The 23,703-nt window shown below is 39.4% G+C and overlaps 1 protein-coding gene across 1 annotated transcript in view; it reads right to left on the reverse strand.

The window, feature by feature from the left end:
* Positions 1-351: 351 nt before the first annotated feature.
* The window catches only part of znrf2 (zinc and ring finger 2, E3 ubiquitin protein ligase), a 66,287-nt gene continuing 42,935 nt past the window's right edge, over positions 352-23,703 (reverse strand). The window contains exons 2-5 of the mRNA XM_002937851.5: positions 17,220-17,315; positions 6,129-6,234; positions 5,172-5,252; positions 352-3,574 (exon numbers count right to left, since the gene is read on the reverse strand). Coding sequence (XP_002937897.1) covers positions 5,195-5,252; positions 6,129-6,234; positions 17,220-17,315 — 260 coding nt within the window. The 3' untranslated portion in view covers positions 352-3,574; positions 5,172-5,194. The remainder of the gene's footprint in view (positions 3,575-5,171; positions 5,253-6,128; positions 6,235-17,219; positions 17,316-23,703) is intronic.

Raw genomic sequence — 23,703 nt, forward strand, 5'->3', positions numbered from 1 at the left:
TTTTCCAGATAGGGGCTCTTTCTGTAATTTGAATCTCCTTAATTAAACCTACTAAAAATAATTTAAACGTTATAATATAATAAGCCCCAATAGGATCAAGTACAAGGTACCGATTTATTATTTCAGAGAAAAAGGAAATCATTTAAAAAAATATAGTCTATGGGTCATGGGCTTCCCATAATTTGGAACTTTCTGGATAATGGGTTTCCGGATAACAGATCCCATATCTGTATTCCTGTTTTGAGTACCCATTCAAACCTTTCATCCCCACAAGAAGCATTTATTCAGATGCCTTATATACTGATATACTGACTGGGCTTCACATTAGAACAGAATCACTACTCATATTTATAGGTTTGAGGCAAATGATTTATTGCATTAAAACAAGTACCGTGTAACCAGAGTCGGAGAGGTGAATTATTCCTGTGTCGTTTGACTGGGCAGGCACCTACTGCGCACCGGGTGCACTACCAGTCCCATGACTCTCAGCTAGCTGCCAGATCTAACTGGATAAATGCAGCAGATACAGAAAGACCATTAAAATGCCCTACGGCCAGGGTTACTTTGTAGACAATAAGGCAATAATCTGCATAAAAACTATATATGGTGCATGTACAACATCAACAAATGACATTTCATTGCTTAAAATGACAAGGACGTCCAAGCAGGGCCCCAGCAGCTCTATCTGAACTGCAACTCCCAGCATTTCACTAACAGCTAAGATCTACTTAGGGTTGCTGGGAATTACATCATATCCACCAATTTGTATTACATTTCAGCACTTTACTGCACATGGTATCACTGTGCCCAACTGCACTTCCTTTAATACAAACAATGTATGCAATTTCCAGTTCCACTGGCATACTAATACAGAGGCCTCCTGGTTGGGCACCCCTGTTGTATGGCTTGCACAGAGCATGATGGCCACTGTGTAATGAGAAGTCCAGCTAAATCCTGTATATAAAACCCCATGGTCCCCCCTCCCACAAGGGCATGCTGCTAAACTGAAAAAGAACAGAATCTGAATGTAATCCCTTTTATTTTCATTTGTACAGCATATTAGATTACAGATTACAAATTCACATCATATATTAGCCCAGTGATTTCCAACAGACATGGGCACCTATTTATAAAGGGTTAGGGGCAACTGCAGGAAGGCCTAGGGTGGCAGAAGCATGGCCTTTAGAGCCACAATACAGCCAGCCAGACATATGGGGACCTTATATTTGCCTCCTGCCATAGCTCCCTGCCCCCCCTGGCACCCTCCCCCAGCTTGCAACCCTCCGTCCCTCTTATATGCAGTGCTGTATAGAGAGAGGGGCACAACTCTTGCACTTCTTTCCAGGAGAGCAAACGGCGCTTCAGCTTTGCACCCTGCCCACATTACCTACATGAGCTGGCGCTATATTAACCATTTAACAGACACCTTTAAAAACGATGTTGTGTATATAAGGGTCCTTTATTAAAGGAAAGCTACACAGAGTTGCATTGAAAGACTGCAGCTGCAGTGCAATGGAGCCACTTCAGACCAATGGGACTGCAGAAGGATTTCAGGGCTTTGCTCACAGTGCTTGTGGCTTGTGTAGAGGTGTAAGGACTGACAGCCAGACTGAGAATTCAGCCATATTACACAACCAATGTGAAAAGTACAAAGGATGTGCTTGGGGTTTAAATAAAGGGAAAATGTACCTTATGTATAAATGGGTGTATTTTCCACACAGAGTGCCTGGGAGCAGTGCTGGTAGCTGTAGTTCTGCCAATTCCTGGCCTATGGTCAGTGCTTCAACAAGTTATTACTGGTAGTGGAAGTTCCCACTGATATGAATAAATACAAATATGCAGTGAGGCTAAGTTCTACAATACACTGGCCCTCATACTCTGCAGTCTGGCTAAAGCCAAATATACATGTGTAACTCTGCCTTTTCCACCCGACAGCCATGTGGGCAGAGAACCATCCATTTTGGGTAGAAATAAAACATTGCCATAACAGCTCCCCATCTATAATACATCACATCTGGGCTAGCCAATAAGCCAACATCCCATTCATTCCTAATGGCACTCCTTGGGGTACCAGCCCCCAGTATGGGAAACGACTGTGTAAGACTAATGGCACACAGTGTGTTCTGACTGCTGCTGCACTCAGGCAGCGGAATATTTCACTGTTTATCACTACCCCCCCATAGAGAGGTATGGAGAATAGGCACCATGATAATTGAACCACCACTTAGAACTGCTAAAGTGAGATTTTCTAAGCAGTGATCCGTTATCACCATGTCTGCCTAGGGCTAATGCCAGACTGGGCTGAGAATCCGTAGCCTTGGGCAGACATGGTGATGATAGGTGGTGGTGGTGGTCTGCCTATCACGGCTATGTCTTCCTTAGGAAGCTCCATGGGAAGTGGCAACAGGCAGACTGGGATGTTTCAGCCACTGCCATTTCCACCTAAACACAACAGCAGTCAAAATGGATTGTGGGCTCCAGGCTACGAGTAAAGGGAAACTGAGCAGTACTTACAAATCATGTATTTTTTCCTTTAAACAAAGCAGAGCAGTTCCCAGCAGGTTCAGAAGGAATGTTCTTTAAAGGTAAACATGGAAAATTCAGTATCTGTCCCCTTGTGTAAACACAAATGATCAGCACGACTGCCCTGTCATAAATGGCACTTGAATGGCTTATTTTCCCTGACTGCTTGAAAGATTTATAAAAGTCCATAACGGATTCTCATCAGCAAAGCAAGGTGAATGGATGACGTGGCCTTAAAAAGTGCTTTGAGATGAAAGCATTAAGGGATCATTATTGTGATCACTGCTGGGCTTGAGTGCCGCTGGCATGAAAGGCAGGCAGATAATTATGGCAGCAACTGATATATTTAGGAAGTGTTGTTGGCTACGAGTACATGGGACATGGGTTACAGTTCCATCATAATGGCCTTGGATGCCCCCACCCTTGTGGTACTTCCCAGAACAAATATGGACTCCAGGGTCAGGCCAAGAACTTGCTCAGTACAGGTGGCTGCATCCCACTCCCCCCTCTCCCAAAGGAACGTACCACAAGTGAGCAGATACAGAGACAAGTGAACCGTATTGAATTTGGCATCTAGAAAAAGAAGGGATACAATGAAAAGTTCTGCTAGAAAGTACCTCAAGCCCAGGAACCTTTTATATTACAATCTGTACTTGCTATTTAGAAACTTTCACATGAGAGGAAAAAAAATTACAACTTTTATCGGCTCCCATCAATATACAATGTTAAAAAAAGAACGCTAGGACACGGGGTTACTTTGGCCTTCACATAGAAAATGTTCATTAAGAGGAATGGAAGGGCAAAAGAGTATGTGCAGCATTTCTAAAGAATCCCTGTGTGTGTGTCCGTGTAAGAAGGTTTGGCACACTGATCTCGGAGGCAGTCCTTTATCATCCGTGGGACGGAGTCACTGGCACTGGGGCTGCTGCTGCTCATTGGCCCGCGCTCACTGCACTCACAGCAGTCTCGGTGCTTAGGCTGGATACAATGCTGTCTCTCAGGTACTCACTGTAGTCATTGGCTTTCCCACTCACCGAAACAGAGAGGCAACCTGCTTAGACGCACAAATACATGAGCTTAGCGCAGACAGACACAGTGAGAAAGGAAAATAAATTGCTCTATAGAACATGCTCCACATGACTCGCTAGCTTTTATAATAATTTTCAAATAGTGCCACACAGTCAACACAGGGCATAAATAAAGTGTAGTTTATGCCCTAAGGATGCTGCTAGTGTTCAATAAGGGTCTCTGGGTTAAAGAAGATCATGAGCGGGGAGCAGAGGGTTAATGCCAAAAAAACAATATAAGATTGCCTTGGTATGTTCCACTAAACCAGTGTTACATGGGTGGATGTGTTTGAAGCTTTCATAGAAAAACTATGGAATTTGGAAGGAATCAGTTGTTTAGTAATAACAACAATCACTTTGTCAAAGGATGAGTTTAGAGATGTCAGTTTAAAACAAGGGCCACATAGTTGTGTCAGCAAGGGGGACACCTGGGAAGCGCAGCTGGAGAACATAACACAGGATGGTGCTAAGTGCACATTTTAGTGGCACGTATTCCCCAGAACATAGGTGCATGCTAAGTTGCATCCAACATAATTGCATGTGATTTACAGAAAAGCCCCAGGAGTGCACATTTTGGCACATCACATGCAAACTGTAGCCATCAGTTACAGAGTGGGAATGGCCAATGCACGGTACTAATAACAGTATTAGTGTTCTATCCACTGATGCACCCTGCCTGGGTAACCCTGAAATTACTGCCATTTCAGGGTGGTGCTAGTTTCAGGCTTCCCATTTGTCAATGTGCGCACAAGAGCGTCATCCATGAGCGAAGCAGAGTGCGCACACTAGCGCTCCTTTAAGTACATGGAAATGCAAGAAGCATGTTTGGAAGGAAGGACCTTTAATGAATGGTGTTTCATGCACTGTTGCACTTGAGGGTATACACCAGCCCTTGTGTGTGCAGAATGAAACTGAATATCCCAGCTTTATTACAGTTGCTAGAAGCGACATGATGCTGGAGTTTTAGGTGAAAGAGTGGGTGAGAAAAAAGTAAGCAAAATGTCAGTGATATTATATGTAAAATGAAAATTAATGAAAAAAAAAAAAAACATTTATGTCAGCAAGCGATGAAAAGAATGCAATGTTTACGTGTACTGATGCCACTGATGCAAACACACTCCTTGCATTCCCTAGCACCATAGCGTTCATCTAGTCTGCTCTAATGAACTGAGTGCAAAGCGCCTACTGCTGCTGGGGACCCTGGCGTTACCGACACCGCAAACATGGTTGTATTTTCAGGTTTCCCACAGTGGATAGTGGGTGGTGTCAATAAGTGCACCATTACAATTACATGCTAATGCCATTAACACCTCAGTTACATACCCCACTCTGAAACTCTGGACACGGCTTTGCATCTGATCCCAAAAAGAAGTGTGTATGACATGCAGGTACAAATGATTACAGACCCTAATGGGGCTTTGGGTGCACCCTGATCTTTCATTTGGTAACTGTAAGCCCTCCGTGACCATACAGGGGTCTATATGAAGGACAGGAGCCATTTTAGATCGGACTAGTGAAAAAGGTGCCTTGTGAGTGCTAACCTCATGAGCACAAGAAAGTGAAACACAAAAGTGCTGTTACCTATCATACAGGACCCTAGTAGTCTAGTCGGAAGGATGTTCGGGACACGATCTATTTACTTCAAACCATTCGTCTATGCACCTAAAAGAGAAAAATATGTGAGTAAAAGACACAGAGTTGGAGAAAAGTAGAAGAAAAGGAAAAAAAAATGACGGCACTGCGTCGCTCTGGTTACAGACACATGGAACAGATTTCGACATGGAAATGAAGTTTTGCATACTCATGGACAACGCAGTGCTTCTCGGTAGTTACACAGGCCAGCGGATCAGCTGATTCTCAGCCTATGTTTATATGCAGGCCAATAACTGGTCCCATCTGACAGTAGCCGTAAAGCACATGCTGGTCTCCTGCATTTTAGCAAGTGGGGAAACAGGTAAAACTGCCCCTTCTATCTCCTATTTACTCTAATGGCAATGGCAGACAGGGAAATTTGTCGCTCAAAAGAAATCTCACTTCCCCACAGGTAACAGAGCACCTGAAAATACTTGTGAATGGCTCCCTGTGTGAACTGCAATGGGTAAAACAGATTTCTTACATAACTTTTTAAAGATGCAGAGGGAATGCAGTACTTTGGGTGCTTTGTTGCCTGATGGGAGTGTGATTTCCTGTACCAACTGTACTTGCTGTGTCAGCAGCTTCACTTTACATAAATAGGAAGTGGCATGGGTGGCTTCAGGTGTTTCTTAGCTAAAATACACTGCCCCGCGTGCCATAACCTTTAGTATCCCTGAATGTGCTTGTACAGTATATAAATATATATATCTCAGGCTTGACTGCTGACCATGAATGTGGTACACAGTAAGGAATTAACAAATGTAACTTAAAAAATTCTTATTTGCTAAAAATGAGAGATTTCTTAATCACGTCTTTGTGATATTATGGTACTGCCGCTGGGCTGTTGGCCAATGTAAATGTACAAAAGTAGCAGGAAAGTAGTGAGAGCTAGAGAGGCCTTACCCTTTGTGATATATACATAGACATGGCAGTCTTGCTATCGTGTCCCCTTGCTGCAGTTCTTCCAGGCATATCGCACACTCGCCAGCATCTTTAGTGAGGACGTCCTCTGTGAAAAGTCAAAAGCAAAAATAAAATTATGTGCAGTGTAAATATGTATCCCTGTGGGCTCTCGCTTTGGAATTTCCCAATGAAGTTACATTATCTTTATATATAATACACAAGTCATACATATCCTGTAAATTCTATATATATATGTGGCACTTAGTAATGTCTTGAGGTATAATTGACACTTAATGATGTCATTTCTGTCACGTAACTCAATGAAACTTGTGTTTTATAATAAATAATGTACTGAACCTCCCCCTGTTGTAAAATATGAGTATATTAGAAGTCACCTTGGAGTTCCATGACCTGTATAAAAGCACTTGGCTGAATGGTCGTGGAACTCCCCGGGAAAATGATAATACCCTTATATTTTACAACAGGGATACATTATTCATAATATATCTTTATATTAGTACCAAGGGCCCGTGATGCTTAATCAGAGGAGCTTGGCATGTTTTCTTCATGCTGGTCACATTTAATAAATGATAAAGTGATCACTGATTTCTTTTCTTTTTACACCTGTCAGATATAACATCATCAGTTATAAGTCAATTCAATGCTCATGCAAGGTCCAAGCACAAGACAGAGTCCAATAATGGCAAGTGCTTATTGCTGGCTGAACTGACCTTTAGTGACAGAAATAGAAGATAAATGAAAAAAAAAATGTATATATATATATATATATATATATATATATATATATATATATATATATATATATATATACACATATATATATAACACATGAAAGGGAGCTGGAATAAATCGCCTCCTGGTATCCCTCTATGACCCACCCAATGGAACAGGTTCTAAAGGTGAGCAACCCCATTAATACTGGCTGAGAAAAGCTCCTATGGAAACACTATGGCTGGCTTAAAAACACTTGGGGCAGCAAGAAAGCATTGGGTCAAGGTCTCTTTGGTAACATCCTTTAGTCTTGTCTATTCAAAGGTCCAGACACACATAATTATTCTTCACTATGATTTTGTTACACTGTGCCTATTACCCCAGACAGCAGCCAAACAGGGCATTCATACATTGCATTGGGTTTAATGGAGAATACACTCAAGCAGAGCAGTAATAAACATAGCACATATGGACTTTAGGAATATCACCACAGACTGATGGGTTATACTGTGTAATTCACTTTGTAAATATTTAGCCATGTGTGTCTGAAAATCAGATGGACTTTAAACATATAAACCCAAACAGCCACTAATTCAGTACAGATTAACCCTCCATATGATCACTAATTTCAGGCAGCCCTGACCCGCCCATCACTAGAGATCGACCGGCTACAACTATTGCTGACATAGCATGTCTGGATTATTAACACTACCAGGAACAAGTTTATTAGTTGCTTGTCGTTCCAATTTCTTTGTTTATTAGTTGCTTGTCATCCCAATTTTTTTTCTTAGTAGCGCTAACAATAATAGTACATTGGCGCACAACGAGATTTCAAGCACGTTTTTGTAGCCCAAACATTCGGCAGCAAAATGTAACTAATTGACCTGTACTGTGCCCTATCAGAATGGCCTTAGGGCTGTGACACACGGGGAGATAAGTCTCCCGCGACAAGGGCGATTTGTTGTGCGGCGACTAATCTACCCGTGTGTAAAAGCCCTTAGAGAACTGTGAGATAACAGAGTCGGGGCTAGACAGAGACTGAGTAGTCACCTCTCAGTCAGTTTTCCGTTGCCACAAAGCAAGGTAATCACGTAACTTATAAGTCATGTAAAAATAAACAAATAAAAAAATCCACTGGAGAGCCAAATGCGTTCTGTTTATTGGTTTAGCACTACATGTTTTGGACCTCTGGGGTCCTTCCTGCACCAGAGGAAGGACCCCAGACCCCACATGGTACTTATTGAAGTGGACCCGGCGAAACCTACACCACTGTCTGATTGAGCCCCTTCACTGAGGTTTACACTTTGTGGCACACAGGTTGTATTTTCTTTTGTAACTTATAAGTCACCCTTTTGCTGCCCAGGCAGGGCATGTGTACATAACCTTTAGCAAAGTGATATGCTGCAGGGCTGCCAGGGAACCAAGCAGGGCCAGGATCAGGACACAGATACAAGATCCTTCCTACCACAGTGTTAGTGTCAGTCAGTTACACTGACTTGTAACCCCTCATTAGCCTCACTAATTGGGTTCCCATCTCCTCCCAACGTACAGCAACTCCATTCAGCTTTAAATGAAAACTATACCCCCAAACAATGTAGGTCTCTATAAAATATAGTGCCTAAACCAGCATATGTAAAACCCTGCTTAATGTAAATAAACCATGTTTTTTAGTAGTATGTGCCCTTGGGTACTAGAAAAATTGGGTAATAGAAAATTGCCATTTTAAAAATTACGGTCCACTTCCTGGGATCATAGGATTCACAGTGCACACAAACAAGCCTAGGCACACATACATGCTAGGCACCATCAGCCAATGAATGGACAGAGTTCTGTCTTTTGCTTTCACACTTCTTCCTGTTACTTTCTGTTTCTTATACATACATGAATATGTAGTGCTTATTAAGGTTTCCTGTTGTTTCTAATGTATTGTTTTCTTTTAAGGTTACTAACATGATCAGCATTGGCACCCTGTGTGTGGACTACTACTCCTGCATACAGAGATGTGTTTGAGTACAGTATGCAAGGTTGGACTATAAACACGTCTCAGGTATGTTTGATCTTTATTTTAAATAGCAATTGTGTATATTACTCTTTTACTTTCAGGATTTTGAGACTGATTCAAAGTTGGACTTTTACAATATGGGCATGACTGGACTAAACAGAACTCTTTTTGCCATACAAGAGTTGAGACATCACAGAAAAAGAGGAGGTCCCTTTAATCCCACCGTTGGCTCGCATTTGTTCACACTAGGCCCAATAAGGGGTTCAGTAGGGCCCGAAACATTGCCTTACCTGTATGGGCTAAATAAAACCTTTTCACTGAGCAACAACTTTAAAAGTGCAACTGGATTTTTTTCCCACATAAGAGCTGTGACCCCCTATACAAGGAAGGGTTCTACCAGTGTAAGCACCTGACACTGTTTTGGTGTTTTACAGTAGGTTGAGCTTGAGGCCTAACAATGATGGTCATTATTAAGCACCATGGAGAGGGCACATAGTCTTACAAGATGGTGCCCACTGTTAATAAGTAGGGGGAACATGGTATGCCAGTGCACTTTTAGAAAGTAATATTTCTAATTACTATCCTAGTGATAAAAGGGGTGGTTTGGTAACATCACAAACACTTATAGAACTGTTGCTCCTCAGTGAAAAGAGACACCACATTTTATCCTTCTGTTCTGTATACTTGATCTTCTGTGTCAAACTTCCTTCTCTCAGAAAAATCCTTGGTGTCTTTTAAATAAGTATTAAGGGAAATTATTGAGATTTTTTTTTTTACCCAATCCATGTAGCTTTTGCAATACAAGCTGTTCATGCTGCTAAATTGTGAGGGAACGTTCCTGTTCCTCTTCATGGGGACCTGAGTAGGAAGCAGTATCAATAATGCAGTAGATTGGGTCTGATTAAAAGTACAAAGTATTTCCCAGCTGTGCCAGATAAACTATTGCTTATAAACATGGTAATCGGATCAAGTGGCATCAATGTGTATATGTACAGGACACTGGCTGAAGGAATAATGGCCCATGGTTCATGCTCTGCAGCTGTAAGTGGTGCACCACAAGGCTCTCTATAGGGCTTTGTTTTCTCTAATTGCTTGTTGTGTTTGAGCGATTAGTTAGCAGTAAGTAGGATAAATATATGTAAAATCACTGGCAGGGGAGGACTTTGTATGTATTTACTGTAAGATGATCTCTGGCTGGATTTCTGTGTCTCTGATATGTATGTAGCAACTTGCTAACAATCCTGAGAGCAGGTCTTTGCCTGGGATTTCACTTATTATTTTAAAGGGGTGATTTACGATGCAGGATGCAGTACGCACAGTAACTAATGCTAACACTCTTCCTAACGCTCCTTAAAAATCACCTCCTAGAGGAAGCTCTTAGGGGCTGATTTACTAACCCACGAACGGGTCGAAATGAGTCCGATTGCGTTTTTTTCGTAAAGATCGGTATTTTGCGATTTTTTCGTATTTTTTGCGATTTTTTCGGCGTCTTTACGAATTTTTCGTTACCAATACGATTTTTGTGTAAAAACGCGAGTTTTTCGTAGCCTTTACGAAAGTTGCGTAAAATCTTGCGATTTTTCCGTAGCGTTAAAACTTACGCGAAAAGTTGCGCCTTTTTCGTAGCGTTAAAACTTAAAAGGTGCGAAGTTTCACGTAAGTTTTAACGCTACGAAAAAAGCGCAACTTTCTGCGCAAGTTTTAACGCTACGGAAAAATCGCAAGATTTTACGCAACTTTCGTAAAGGCTACGAAAAACTCGCGTTTTTACACAAAAATCGTATTGGTAACGAAAAATTCGTAAAGACGCCGAAAAAATCGCAAAACATACGAAAAAGTCGTAAAATGTTCGTTTTCAAGTCGGAACTTTTCCAATTCGGGTCGGATTCGTGGGTTAGTAAATCAGCCCCTTAGTGTTTGTTAGTGAATACTGGCTGCTTGTGCCTGTACCCAGGCAGATTCAGTGCTTCAGGGTGCAGGCAGAATTGGAAGATTTAAGCATAGGGGTGAATGGTTTGAACTTATCTACCGGCTGACAATCCGCCTTATGTGCCCTTGTTTTTAACCATAGGCGACTAATCTCCCCATGGGGCATCACCTTTTTCATACATTAACATACAAAGGTTAAAGAAAACAAACAGTAGAATTGGAAGGCCCTTGGGAACAATGAATAAATGAAGCTGATGCTATGATTCTTTAATGCACCCTGAGGTAAATGCACCATAAAGTGGCTTCATTAACCCTCTGAATGCTTGTATGACAGCCTATAAGAGAATGACCCCTGCCCAGCAGAAAATGCAGAATGGATCCTTGCTCACTGAATCCAAGAGTCCTGTGCTGCAGGAATGTGTGATGTTTTTTGATGCTCTCTTCTATCACTAGTGATAATGGCACATTCCTGTCAGAAACCCTAACACAACCTCTGCAGGGAACATGTTTAAACATGACTTTTCTGCAGACTGTAAGGCGTGTAATAATTATTCATTTGTTAGATTTTACAAATTGGAAAAAAATAAAAGTTGCAATGAGACCTGTGCAGGTCTGGGCAACCTGTCAGACAGTAAAAACCACTTAGGCAGAAACGACAAACTTCAAACTTTCCTTGTAGCCCCTAAAGGTGGCCATACACGCACCGATATTATCGTACGAAACCTCGTTTCGTACGATAATCGGTGCGTGTATGGTATGTCAGCGAGCCGACCGATGTCGCAGGAAGCTGCTGAAATCGGTCGGCTCGTCGATCGGCCAGGTTAGAAAATTTTGATCGGGCGCCATAGAAGGCGCCTGACCAAAATTCTCCCTTCAGAGCTGAATCGGCAGAAGGAGGTAGAAATCCTATTGTTTCTACCTCCTTACCTGCCGATTCAGCCCTGAATGGTGTGTGGCGGATCTGACGATGTTTCGTGCGACCGATGGTCGTACGAAACATCGTCGGATCGCCACGTGTATGGCCAGCTTAACAGTCCTTCTAATCTTGTTTTATATATTTTCTCCCTTTCTCACCTTATGCAATGTTACTAGTTCACAAATATTCTTAGCACTGCGTGTTTGGAATCTACCCACACATTTGCAGTCATATTGAAGTCTAGGAACTGCATTGGCCATTTCAAGTAAATAGCCTCAGTTTCTTCTTCTTTGTGGGACAATGGCATTTAGAATCTGATGGCAATTAAAAGAACCCATATCTCTCTCAAGGGTGGAAAATGTCCTAATAAAGACCGAAATGTTGGACACTTTGTAAAATGTGCTTGTAATAAAGGCATAAATATATTTTTAAATACCTTCTATCAAATTAGCAAATATGAGAAACTGTGGAAATAGTATTACAGTGGAACGCTCTATATAAAGGCTACCAGCTTCAGGGACAGGTTTAATAAATGCATGTTGGACTGCAGTGACTGCATTTAAATTAAATTGCAATTGGTGCGGCCTTAGTAGCTGGATTTTCTAGACGTGTCACTGCATTTTCAAGTGGTCTGGTAACCTTATTCTATATCAACAGATTGGCAAAAAACTGAATATAAAATATGTAGTATGGGGACCTGTTAATAAGAATGCTGGGGTTTTCTGAATAAGGGATTGTCCTGTTATTTGGATCTCTTGATACCTTGGATACCTTGAGTCTTGTTTTGCTTCCAGTATGGACTCATGTAGCTTAGTTACTATTACAGAGAAGAAGGAAATAATTTTGACCAACTGAGTTATTTGCTTAAAATGTACTCTGTGGCCTTCCAGTAATTTTGAGCTTTCTGAATAAAGCTAAATAAAATTGCCAATATTTCCAGTTTTCCAATCTGAATGTGGACTACCGTTTGCCAATGACTCCACGGGCAAAAAGTCAGTGTTTTTAATCCTTGCTCACAGAAAACATCCCTTTAGAATGTGTTCTCTTGCTTTAAATTTTCCTGCAATCTGTAATTTACGCTGGCATTTAGACATTTCAATTAAACACAACAAATTATGGATCAAAAACTAGCTGACTGCAGTGAAAATGAAGATATGTCACACATTCGGTGTCATCAGTGGTATTTAAAGGTCATCTGAATTAACACTCTGACAGAAAATTAACAGTGAAACAGAGCATTCAGTTAGGTAATGCGCAAGTAAGGCATATATCTATAAATCATTAGACAAGAGCATGGAGAGAATGGCTGTAAAATTCAATTGTGTATATACCTGCCACTTTCCTTATTCATATTAATGTGGTCTTGTATATTACCATCACTTCAGCCAATTTACTGGAACTGCTTAATCTCGAAGATTACTAACAAGTGGATGCACCTTTAAACAATCTTCTAATTACTCGACTGAAGTCTTTGCAACCATTCTGTCAATTTCATTCGTAACATTCTATCTCATGCAATCTAGCAAGCTGTTACCATACTAAAATCACAATTCTGTTTCATCATTCAAAGGTCATCATTTAAACCAAGCTATGGTTAGCACGTCATGTAAGTAGTTAGCATATCCGGATGCAATAAGCAAGCCCAACCACTGACAGCATGAATGAGAATCTGACAGAAAGAATTTTTATCAATTTAATGGCAACTACTGATGTTTTTTTCTATTATGTTTCATTTTCAGAGGAGAGAAATGTATGTGCAAGCAGTAATAGCTGAATACTTTTGGTGGGACTGTCTAAAATAGCTGACATACCTACATTAATGTGCAACAGAGTTACTGAGCCCTTTGGAGCAAGTTGATGGCCTACAGACCACTGGTTAATCGTCTACAACTTGCAGACACACAGTAATGCTTTGTTCTCCATTTATTTTAACTAACATAAACTAGAGCCTTGTTTTATGAAATACCCGGAGCAGCATCAAGAGCTAACGTGTGCGGCTGGAAGTAAAATGTAAACCTAACACCCACATCATAAGTACTCAGGATGAATGGAATATTTGAAACATCTGCTCTGAGTGGGCAGAAAACTTTAGTGTACATAACAGTCCTGTAAACCATTAAGATATTCTGAGTAGTTGCAAGAATCCTGGTGCGCAAAATTTTGACGATTGTATTTTTAGGATAAAAGTACATATTTAGGATCACTACAGCACTGGCAGCAGAACTGAGACCATTAAAACTCTGTATAAAATGCACTCTCTCTTAATGGTACTTACCTACACTAGCACTGCCAGATAATTTGCTAGTTACACAAACTGTAGAGCATGTTGGGCAAGGTGAAGCATGCTCTGGTGTAAAGCAGTCCTGTACCTAAAACCTCTTTGGGGGTGTGTAAACGGCAACACATAGCGCTGCTGTGAATAATTAGATACATTTGAGACAACTTCCCTGAAAGTACAGTTCATATTTCAATAGTGCTTATCTTCTAGTTATTTTGCATTAAAGAGAGAACATGACACATGGCATAGTTTATTATATAGAGAGCTTTCTTCTAAATGTGAGCTGACATATGGGCAAGCTGGGAAATTCTCCATTAATAAGAAGAGCTGCATCCCACACACAGCAGGTTCTGTTGCAAGTGCTATCTGTGGAGATTTTTTCAATTGACTTCAGCAAAGACAATGTGACTTTTTCTTCTCAGATATACAAACATGCACAGAAGGACCGTTCTGCATTCCTTCACCCATATACGCTGAATGATGCTCACACATGCCCACATTTGGTTTGGTAGAATTTTAACCATCTTGCACAGCTGTCTAGATATGAATGCCAGCTTTCGGGGGCAAATTTAATTGACCATCCAGCAATTATTTTTGATCACAGAAAGTCAATTCAAACAGAAAATCCTTATCTACTGATGCCTCATTTTAACAGATAATTAACAGACTTATTATTAGTAGTAGTAATAATAATAGTGACTAGAATATTTATTTATAAAGAGCCAATATGTTCCACAGCACTGTACAATAAGTGGATTAATACACTAGACTTACATAATTGCATACAAAGTTTATATATTAAACACATAGGGGCACATTTACTAATCCACGAACGTCCGAAAAGCGTCCGAATGCGGTTTCTTCGTAATGATCGGTATTGTGCGATTTTTTTCGTAAATTGTCACGACTTTTTCGTAGCCATTACGACTTGCTCATAAATTGTCGCGACTTTTTCGTAGCCATTACGACTTGCTCGTAAATTGTCGCGACTTTTTCATAGCCATCGCGCAGAGTACGAAAGTTTCTGATTCATTCAAGCTTCAGTATCGTGACTTTCCTTGGGCCAGGTTGGATCTGCAGAGTGCCATTGAGTCCTATGGGAGGCTTCCAAAATCATGCAAAGTCGCAAAGGTTTGCCCGCTGTTTACGAGCGCTCAATACAAAAAGTCGCGACAATATACGAGCAAGTCGTAATGGCTACGAAAAAGTCGTGACAATTTACAAGCAATTCGTAATGGCTACGAAAAAGTCGCAAAAAATACAAAAAAGTCGCAAAATGTTCGTTTCCAAGCCGATTTTTTTTCCCATTCGGTATTCGGATTCGTGGATTAGTAAATCAGCCCCATAGAATTACATACAAAGCAAACAATAACTGATACAAGAGGTGAAGGTTATAATTCAATTTCTTGCAACAGCTCCATTTATTATCCACAAGTACTCTTAGGCACTTCTCCATCAAGGATTTGTCTAATATAGGGTACAGCACACAATTTAATTCTATTTGTAATCATTACAAAAAAAATCAGTGTTATGGAAGCCCAATGCTGCAAGACACCAAAAGCTTTATTAATACTCAAAATCATCACATCCACATGCACATTGTGGGCAAGCTGCTTAGGGCAAGGGCACACAGGGCTGAGTGTCAGCCTGCGTATAAGTGCAGGCTGCCAATTCACCACTATGCTTCTTCTTCTACATGTGCCTGTGCCCAAAAGCACAGAATTGTTTGTTGGCGGGTATTGGCTGCGTGTGCCTGCACCCGGGTGAATTCAGTGCTTCCCGGTGCAGGCACAACTAGCAGCGTAGGGGCGGACTGTCAGACTGTACTTATCCGCAGGCTGACAATCTACCCTGTGCCCTGCCCTTACCTTAATAATTATGAAATCAGTGCATTACTACTTGCAACTGCGAGGCTCAGAAGGCAAAATATTAATGAAACTGTACTGAACACATAAGTAACAATAAATTAAGTACACACATATTTGCTTTCTTATTTTGTTATCAGCAGTCAACAGATTTAGTTATTGAATATCTCTGACAATACAAATATATCAGCATTCTATTGGGGGGAGAAGTTAGTAATGGCATAAACATACTGAATTTCCATGAATCCTCATACACACACATTGTAGTGGGATTAATGTTTATCTCACAGAATGACTGTGCTTGTGGAGAATACTGTGGATCCCTAACAAGGTATGTACCAGCTGATGCAGTTTTCTGAGCAAATGTCTGTTTAAGCACTCTAATCTGCTCTATAGTTAGCTTGGCCAGAAATGGCCCTATTACTATGCAGTCTGAACTAGTTCTCAGCACTAATGTTCTTAAGGATTCAGCTTGAAGCATCCATTGAAATTGGATGAACTTATATAATACTGGAGTCTGTCGGTTTGCATTTACAGTAACAATGCCAGAGAGCACAGACTGTCCAGAAAAGCTAAATTGCAATAATAAGAGCAAAGTTTTCATTCTCTTAGCAACGGGCAATTTTCATTCATTTCATTCATTTTTTCTTTCAGATATTTATTTATTATAGTATCACTGCCAAAATCTGTTAAATATATAATATTCCTTTTTTATTTAATGACTTTTGTGGGAATGTAATAAAATTTACAAACAGAAACAACTGTGCTCAAATAAGAAGAAAAAGAATCACATTTTGCAATGTAATATTTTTCATTGTACTTGTGACTTTTACTTGCGTATTGCAAATTTTTAGAACCTGTTTAAAGATAGCGGAAAAATAATATTTTTCATTAAGAAGCTTTATTACATTCACAACCAAATAATTCCCAATCGCAAAGCTACTGTCACAAGGAAAGCAAAGGGTTGGCTAATGGTTTTTTTTGTTTTAACCGTTTTTTTTCCCGTTAGTGATACATAAACAAAAAGTATACATATATTTATAATGGATAATGTACCCCCTTTTGTATAATAAAATGATATTATAAGTCACTGAGGAGTTCCATGACCATATAAAAGCAGAAACCAAAAGGCCAAGTGCTTTTATACAGGTCATGGAACTGTGAGGTAACTTCTAATATCCTCATATTTTACAACAGGGGGTACATTTCTAATTCTAATACACAAGTTTTAGTGAACCATGTGACAGCAATGACATCACTAAGCACCAATTAGAATTGATGACAAAATTAAACGCTGTTTATAATTATGTAATTTACAGGATATCCAAGGCTCTTGTGTATTGTATATCATTATTAAAGTATTACTTACCATTGTATGTTATTCTTGGCTTTGTTAAGCACATTACAAGGTGCAAATCCATTTCATCTGTGGGAATAAATTTTGAGCAAACTGGGCACTTATATCCTGTTTAAAAAAAAAAAAACATTTATATTTGGTAAGTGACACAAATCTCTTTGCATAATGAATTTGTAACTAAAGATGGCCAATCATGGCCAGATTTGGCTCAGAAAGCCAGTTCCACAGAGAAAGACCCATTGTATGAGGGTTGCATGTGCTGATGAACTCCTTGTCTGACAGGATTTTGAAACCTGTGTGACTGGCATCAGTTGGGCAGGCCTGTCAGTGGTCCCTAAACACTGCACAATAAGCTGCCAACTTGCTCTGAAGAGGCCAAATCAGTAGATTAAATCTGCCTGTGTAGGGCCAGTTTAACTGTGTTAACACATTACACATTATAAAAATGAAGTTATCTATTCTGTAGTCTTCCTTTAAAATAACAAATAAAGATCTGGTAAGGACTGGCCACATATCATATTGCAATCAGGATGCTGTTAAAAATGTAAGGAAAATTTCTAATCATAACACTGGACCACAATCTATTATGCTCAAACCAGGAGCCAAATCAAACGTTAATTAGCACCTTTGGTTGGATCGGATAAGCTCTATATATTGAATGTTTTAGGGCAGCACTTGCTAACCACTGCACTATCACGCAGCCTGGTAATCAATTTGCCATGCTTTGCCCTCGTGACAACTCATACTATCTGAATTCTTCCTCCCCTATACTGTACCGATTCTGTGAACTTCCTGTTTTGCAAGCTGTTACTTTGATACATGGAGCATCATGTGACCAGCACAGACAGTAAAACAAGGCATTTGGCTTTAGTTTCACTACCTCAAAAGAAAAAAAAAAAAAAAAAAAAAAAAATCAGAGAAAATCCTTGTACTGCCAGTCAGTCAACTGATTCCCCTCACAAGGTTTAATGCAAATGCTGAATAAAATGTGTACTGTTTTCAATACAACCAAACTGTTAATTCTCAATTAAATAAACAAAAAAAAAACAATTTGTTAATTTGTGTCCTAATTGCATTTATAAATTGCCCACAATGTAGAACTCTCAGAATTCCAGCTTGGTGCCAAAGTAATAGGCAACCTACTCCCTACAAAGAAGTACTGGGGGACCCCTATCCCTACAGAGGCCAGAAACCTCACCTATATCAGCTGTTGAACTCCCTTCCAGAAGATCCATTCCCAAAACATTTATATATGCAACACTGGGAAACAGAAATGGAAACGGACCTGACCTTGCATCAGTGGTCTAAGATCTGAGAAAATGCCCGTAAGATAGTGGTATGTACCCAACAAGAAACAAAGCATCTATAAGGTAACATCTATATGGTCCCTTAACCCAGCGGATTAGCAAAAATATTTCCTCAAACACAACCATTCTGTTGGAGAGGCTGCACCACTAGAGGTACGTTAAGCCATATCTTGTGGACATGCCCCAGAATTACAGAATACTGGAAAGCAGTTATTGAATTAACACAGACAGTTTTAAGAATAGAATTGCCAATAGATATTGAAATGCCCCACCTATTACTGGCGGTCCAACTTCCTTGCCTTAGCAACCCAACACAGAGATTGGTCAGCCACATGGCTACACCAGCTAGACTGGCTATTACCTCTAAATGGAAAACAACTAATATCCCTACTGTTCAGGAGGTTATTCTAACAGTTGAAACCAATAAAAATTTTAAATGACAGCTAGAATTGATAAAATATGACAATACTTGGGGTAGCTGAGAATAATATAAGGCCTCTGTCTTAAAGGAACAGTAACACCAAAAAATGAAAGTGTATAAAAGTAACTAAAATATAATGTGCTGCTGCCCTGCACTGGTAAAAGTTGAAAGGAGAAAAGGCACAGGCCCATAGCAGATAACAGATAAAACACTATTGTATTCTACAGAGCTTATCTGTTATCTACTATGTAACCTGTGCCTTTTCTCCTTTTTTCCAGCTTGAATGGCTGCCCCCGTGGCTACACAGCAGCTTATTATATAAATTATAGTAGTGTTACTGTAGCAAACACACCAGTTTTACCAGTGCAGGGCAACAGTGCATTATATTTTAATCACTTTAAAGCTCTTTCATTTTTTAGTGTTACTGTTCCTTTAATATACTGAGGCCTTCTGGCCTTCAATATACTCCCCCTCCTGGTTACGAGAACTGCTACTGGGATGTTGAGATGAGTTTCCCCCTCAACCAGATAAACCTAATCCAAAATAGGTTCAACTACAGAAATGGAGCTCAGGCAAAGTATCTGCACCTGCCCCATATACCCATACAATACAACAATGTTCATGTTAAGGCTCCCCTCACAGACTTGGTTTTCCTTCTTTTTCTTATACTTTTATAAACTGCATGTAGAGAGACCAATCAAATGTTTGTTTTAGTTGTTCAACCTGCAGCTGGCTGAAAAGAAACAATCACTGATTGGTTGCTATGGGTTATTGCCCATGTGTAAATTTGCCCAGTGTTTATAAATAAAGCAGAAAACCACATTGTGTGGTTTCTCAGGAGCCCTAAGTCTAATTGCATGTCACAGTTTCATATTAACTTATAGGGTCCTATTAGTCTAAGGGGGAGATTTATCAACATTAAAGTTGTAAAACATTAAAGCTTCAGAGTTTCTATAGAAGGATGGGAGTTGTCCTAGGCAAAGTCAAGCGATACTTTCAATTTGAGATATTCAAGTTTTATTTGCATTTGTAAACTCAAAAACTGGAGGGTATTTGAGTTTTTTTTATTTGCATGAGATTAATTATAATTTACATTAATACATATCTCTGAAGAAAGCGGCTCGCAAAGCACCATGGTCAGCCAGAGAATGGATAAAACTCGAACTTTATTTACATTCTTAAAAATCCAGAACGCCTGACGCGTTTCGTGCGTGCCCGAAAGATTTTTGTCTTTAACTCTGATCTCTTTTATAAATTGTTTAATTAAACTGTGTTAGCACACTATATATATATAAATTTTACTGAATTGGGTGTATTCTTTGAGGATTTAGGTACATTAATACATAAGCAAGCGTTTGATATGTAAGTTTAATTGATTTAGAAAAACAAACTTGAATATTGATATATAAGCTGCATATCATTTTCCATGTAACTGACTGATTTGTACTGAGAGGCAGATAATACTTATTACTAGTATTTACACTGTCCTTGGAAAAAAAAATTGTGCTTCTTTATTAAACATTTCCTCCCAAAAATGCCCATCTGTTTTACTTCCTACTGGCTGCTTTCTTAGGCTGTGCAGGCGAGCCAGGTGTCCTTAGTACTTTGCACCAATCAGCAGCAAAGCAGACCTGACAGGGAACTGCAGTGTATCTTTGCATGTGTAAATGCAGGGTTGTGATTGGCTAACAATCCCCCATTGTCCTACTCTTTTGCAACACAGACAGGCACCAAAGAGGATCTGTGGGGAGCTCCAAAAAAGGGATCACTTTAAAAGATAATGATCTGACCTGGCACCGTATAATAATTATTATTGCCTACAAGATTAGGGGACTCGGGGAGATTAGTCACAGGGAACAGGGAGTTTTGCTGCGGGCGACTAATCTTCCCGTGTGCCAGAGCCCTAAGTGTGTTTTAGCAGAGGCAATTCTCTATGCAAGGGTATTTTCTGGCATTTAGTATTTGTGACAAGTAGCTGCTACTTAGTACTGTTCCATGTGTCTTCCCCCTTATACAGGCCATGGGACTCCAAGGTGAACAACAGGGTGTACATTATTTATAATAAACAAGTTTCAGTGAGGCATGTGACATCACTAAGCACTGATTATAACTGGTGACATTACTAAGCATTGTTTGTAAGAAAATAATGTAAAGGATATTGTGTAATGTGCTACTGTGTGTGCTCTTGTGTATTAATATTTATATACGCAGACACACACACTGTACATAAATCTTAAGTGCCAATGCTATATCCTGTTCTTTCTCTTTTGTATAAATTGATGGGAAATTCCTGCTTTCATTAAGACTCAAGGCTTTTTGGCATTCAGACAGAAACAATGCTCTACCTTACAAGCCAGAAAACCACGTGAAGCTCTGAAGATGATGCATGGGTTCTTCACTTGCCAAGTCCTGAGCACTTTTCCGACAGCCATAATGGCAGTGAAAAGCATTATAATAATAGCAACAGAGATGGATTATTATAAAACGCTGACAGATTTCTCTCTACTGTTAAGGCACATGGTTACAAAAAAACAGGCTGTACACATGTATTACATACCTCTAACTGCTACAAAACCTAGTGTTTTATTAAGCTGAACACTTAAGTTCAAGTTTATCAAGTTTATAAATGTTATGTGGCGGTGGTCCAGTGGTTGCACTGGGGTCCATTGGATGCAATGGATTCCAACCTTGGCATTAATCTGCATGGAGTTTGTAATTTCAATTTGTGTCTGTGTGGGGCTCCTTCATGTGCTTCTGATGAAACGGATTCTATTGTGTGTATGTGATAAGGGCCAGTGGGGAAGGACAGATGTGAATGATGCACAATTTCTGTAAAACACTGCATATGCAAAGATAATAATACCCTTCCATTTAAATTGGTGCTTTATAAATAAAGATATGCCTACATACATACTTTATTTAGTCTCCTATTTAGTGTTAATGAATCAAACTTAATCATTTTGCTCTGCTCCATCCCAGTTTGAAACGTAAATGTATCTGATCGGGAGGTGCACTCACTAACCCTTACAAGTGGACAGTAGGAGATGGCTTGAATAGAATGGAAAGAAAAAAAAGAACGAAAAGAAAATAAGAATACAAATTTAATCTTTCTGGCAATTCTGGCTGACGGTTTTGTGCTTTCTGGTTGATGGTATTCTATTCTCCTTTTTTGCAGACAGAAAGGCACATACCTTGAAAACCAGAAAAGCACAATTTTGCTTAATTTTTTTTTCATTTACAACCTAATAAAAGTTCATTTAGAGTTGAATTGCCCTTTATTACCAAGTGCAAATGTTAAACAGGAGTTCTGGTTCTGATTTGTGTCAGTTTAGGGTTTTTTTTTTTCCTACCACAACTAAACTCACAAATTAAAGAAGCACAAATGCTTCCTTGTTTATTTAAAAATGGACAAAAAAGTGGATGCAAAAATGTATATTAAAAAAACCCAGCAAATACCAAAAATCATGAAAAATGTAAAAAAAAAATCCTAAAACAGTTACCATTGACTTTTACATAAATTCAGCAGCTTTTAGATGACATATTTATACGTTTGGGTTTTTCACCGTTTTGACACATAATACATTTTTTTTTTAAAAGAAAATCAGATTTGCAGCACAAAAAAATACAACCTTTGATAAATCTGCCACTAAGTTTAACCTGGGATAAAAAAAAGAAACCTTGCTTTAAAAAGAAAACCTCCATTTACAGAAGTATGCATTCCAGTATTGCAATGGGATATACAGCAAAACATATATAAAGCCAATTTGACACTCTCTATTCCTTATACTTGACTCACCACAGTTTCAAATATGTATTGAAAACATAACACCCATCTACTGTATATTTAATGAAACAATCAAACAAAAATGTTGATGACTGTACATAACCCCACAATCTGCAAGATTTTAACATCTAAATAAAATCAGACACCATTATTACAAATGTGAATATAATAGGGGCATTTGATTGCTTATTACAAAACCATTTGTGAATGTTAAACAAGCATGTACCTCTCTTTGTGTATATAATTAGAAAATAAAGTAATAAATAGATTTCTCTGCAGATATTCCAGGAATGCAGAAGAAGCACACTTTACAGCACAAACAAGGCTGTATTTGAATTCTGCTGGCAAAGGCTGCATTTATGTGCCAACCACCACAACCCAGATATACACTCAGCTAAAGCTAAAATGATCCTGTTCAAACTCATTCAGGACAGTTAGAACAGTTTCTAGCTTTGATTGTTTTTACAATGCTTGAACTTTGACCAGATAGACCTATACAGTAAGCAAGGCTTACCAGACACGGACCTTTAACTGCAGGCAAACCAGTTTCTGCTACTTTTAGACTTATGCCACACAGGGCAGTTTTTAGTCTGCACTTTTTAGTTGCATGAAAACCACCAACCACCATAAAACACTATTTATTAATTCTCTCTACTAATTAATCCATGGTTATGACTCATCCCCATACAGTTGGGAAAGGAATCCAAAGTTCACGTTCCCAGTGCACATGGGTACATATTGATTGTCATGTGCAGACACAAAACTGTTGTGTGGGTTCAGTTCCCCTTTAAAGGGATTCTGTTGTGATTTTTATGGTATAGTTTTTATTACAGTATTAATAAACACAGGGTTTCTGGGAACTAGTCCCAAAGAGCTTCAAGAAAATCCCATTTTCATGGGTTTATCCTATAAGCTAAAGCTCACCCACTGGGTTTTGAAAGCAAAAGCCAGGATAATAGCTGATCAGATTCCCAACAGGTTTCG

This window comes from Xenopus tropicalis, chromosome 6, assembly GCF_000004195.4.
Source record: "Xenopus tropicalis strain Nigerian chromosome 6, UCB_Xtro_10.0, whole genome shotgun sequence".
Taxonomy (NCBI): Eukaryota; Metazoa; Chordata; class Amphibia; order Anura; family Pipidae; genus Xenopus; species Xenopus tropicalis.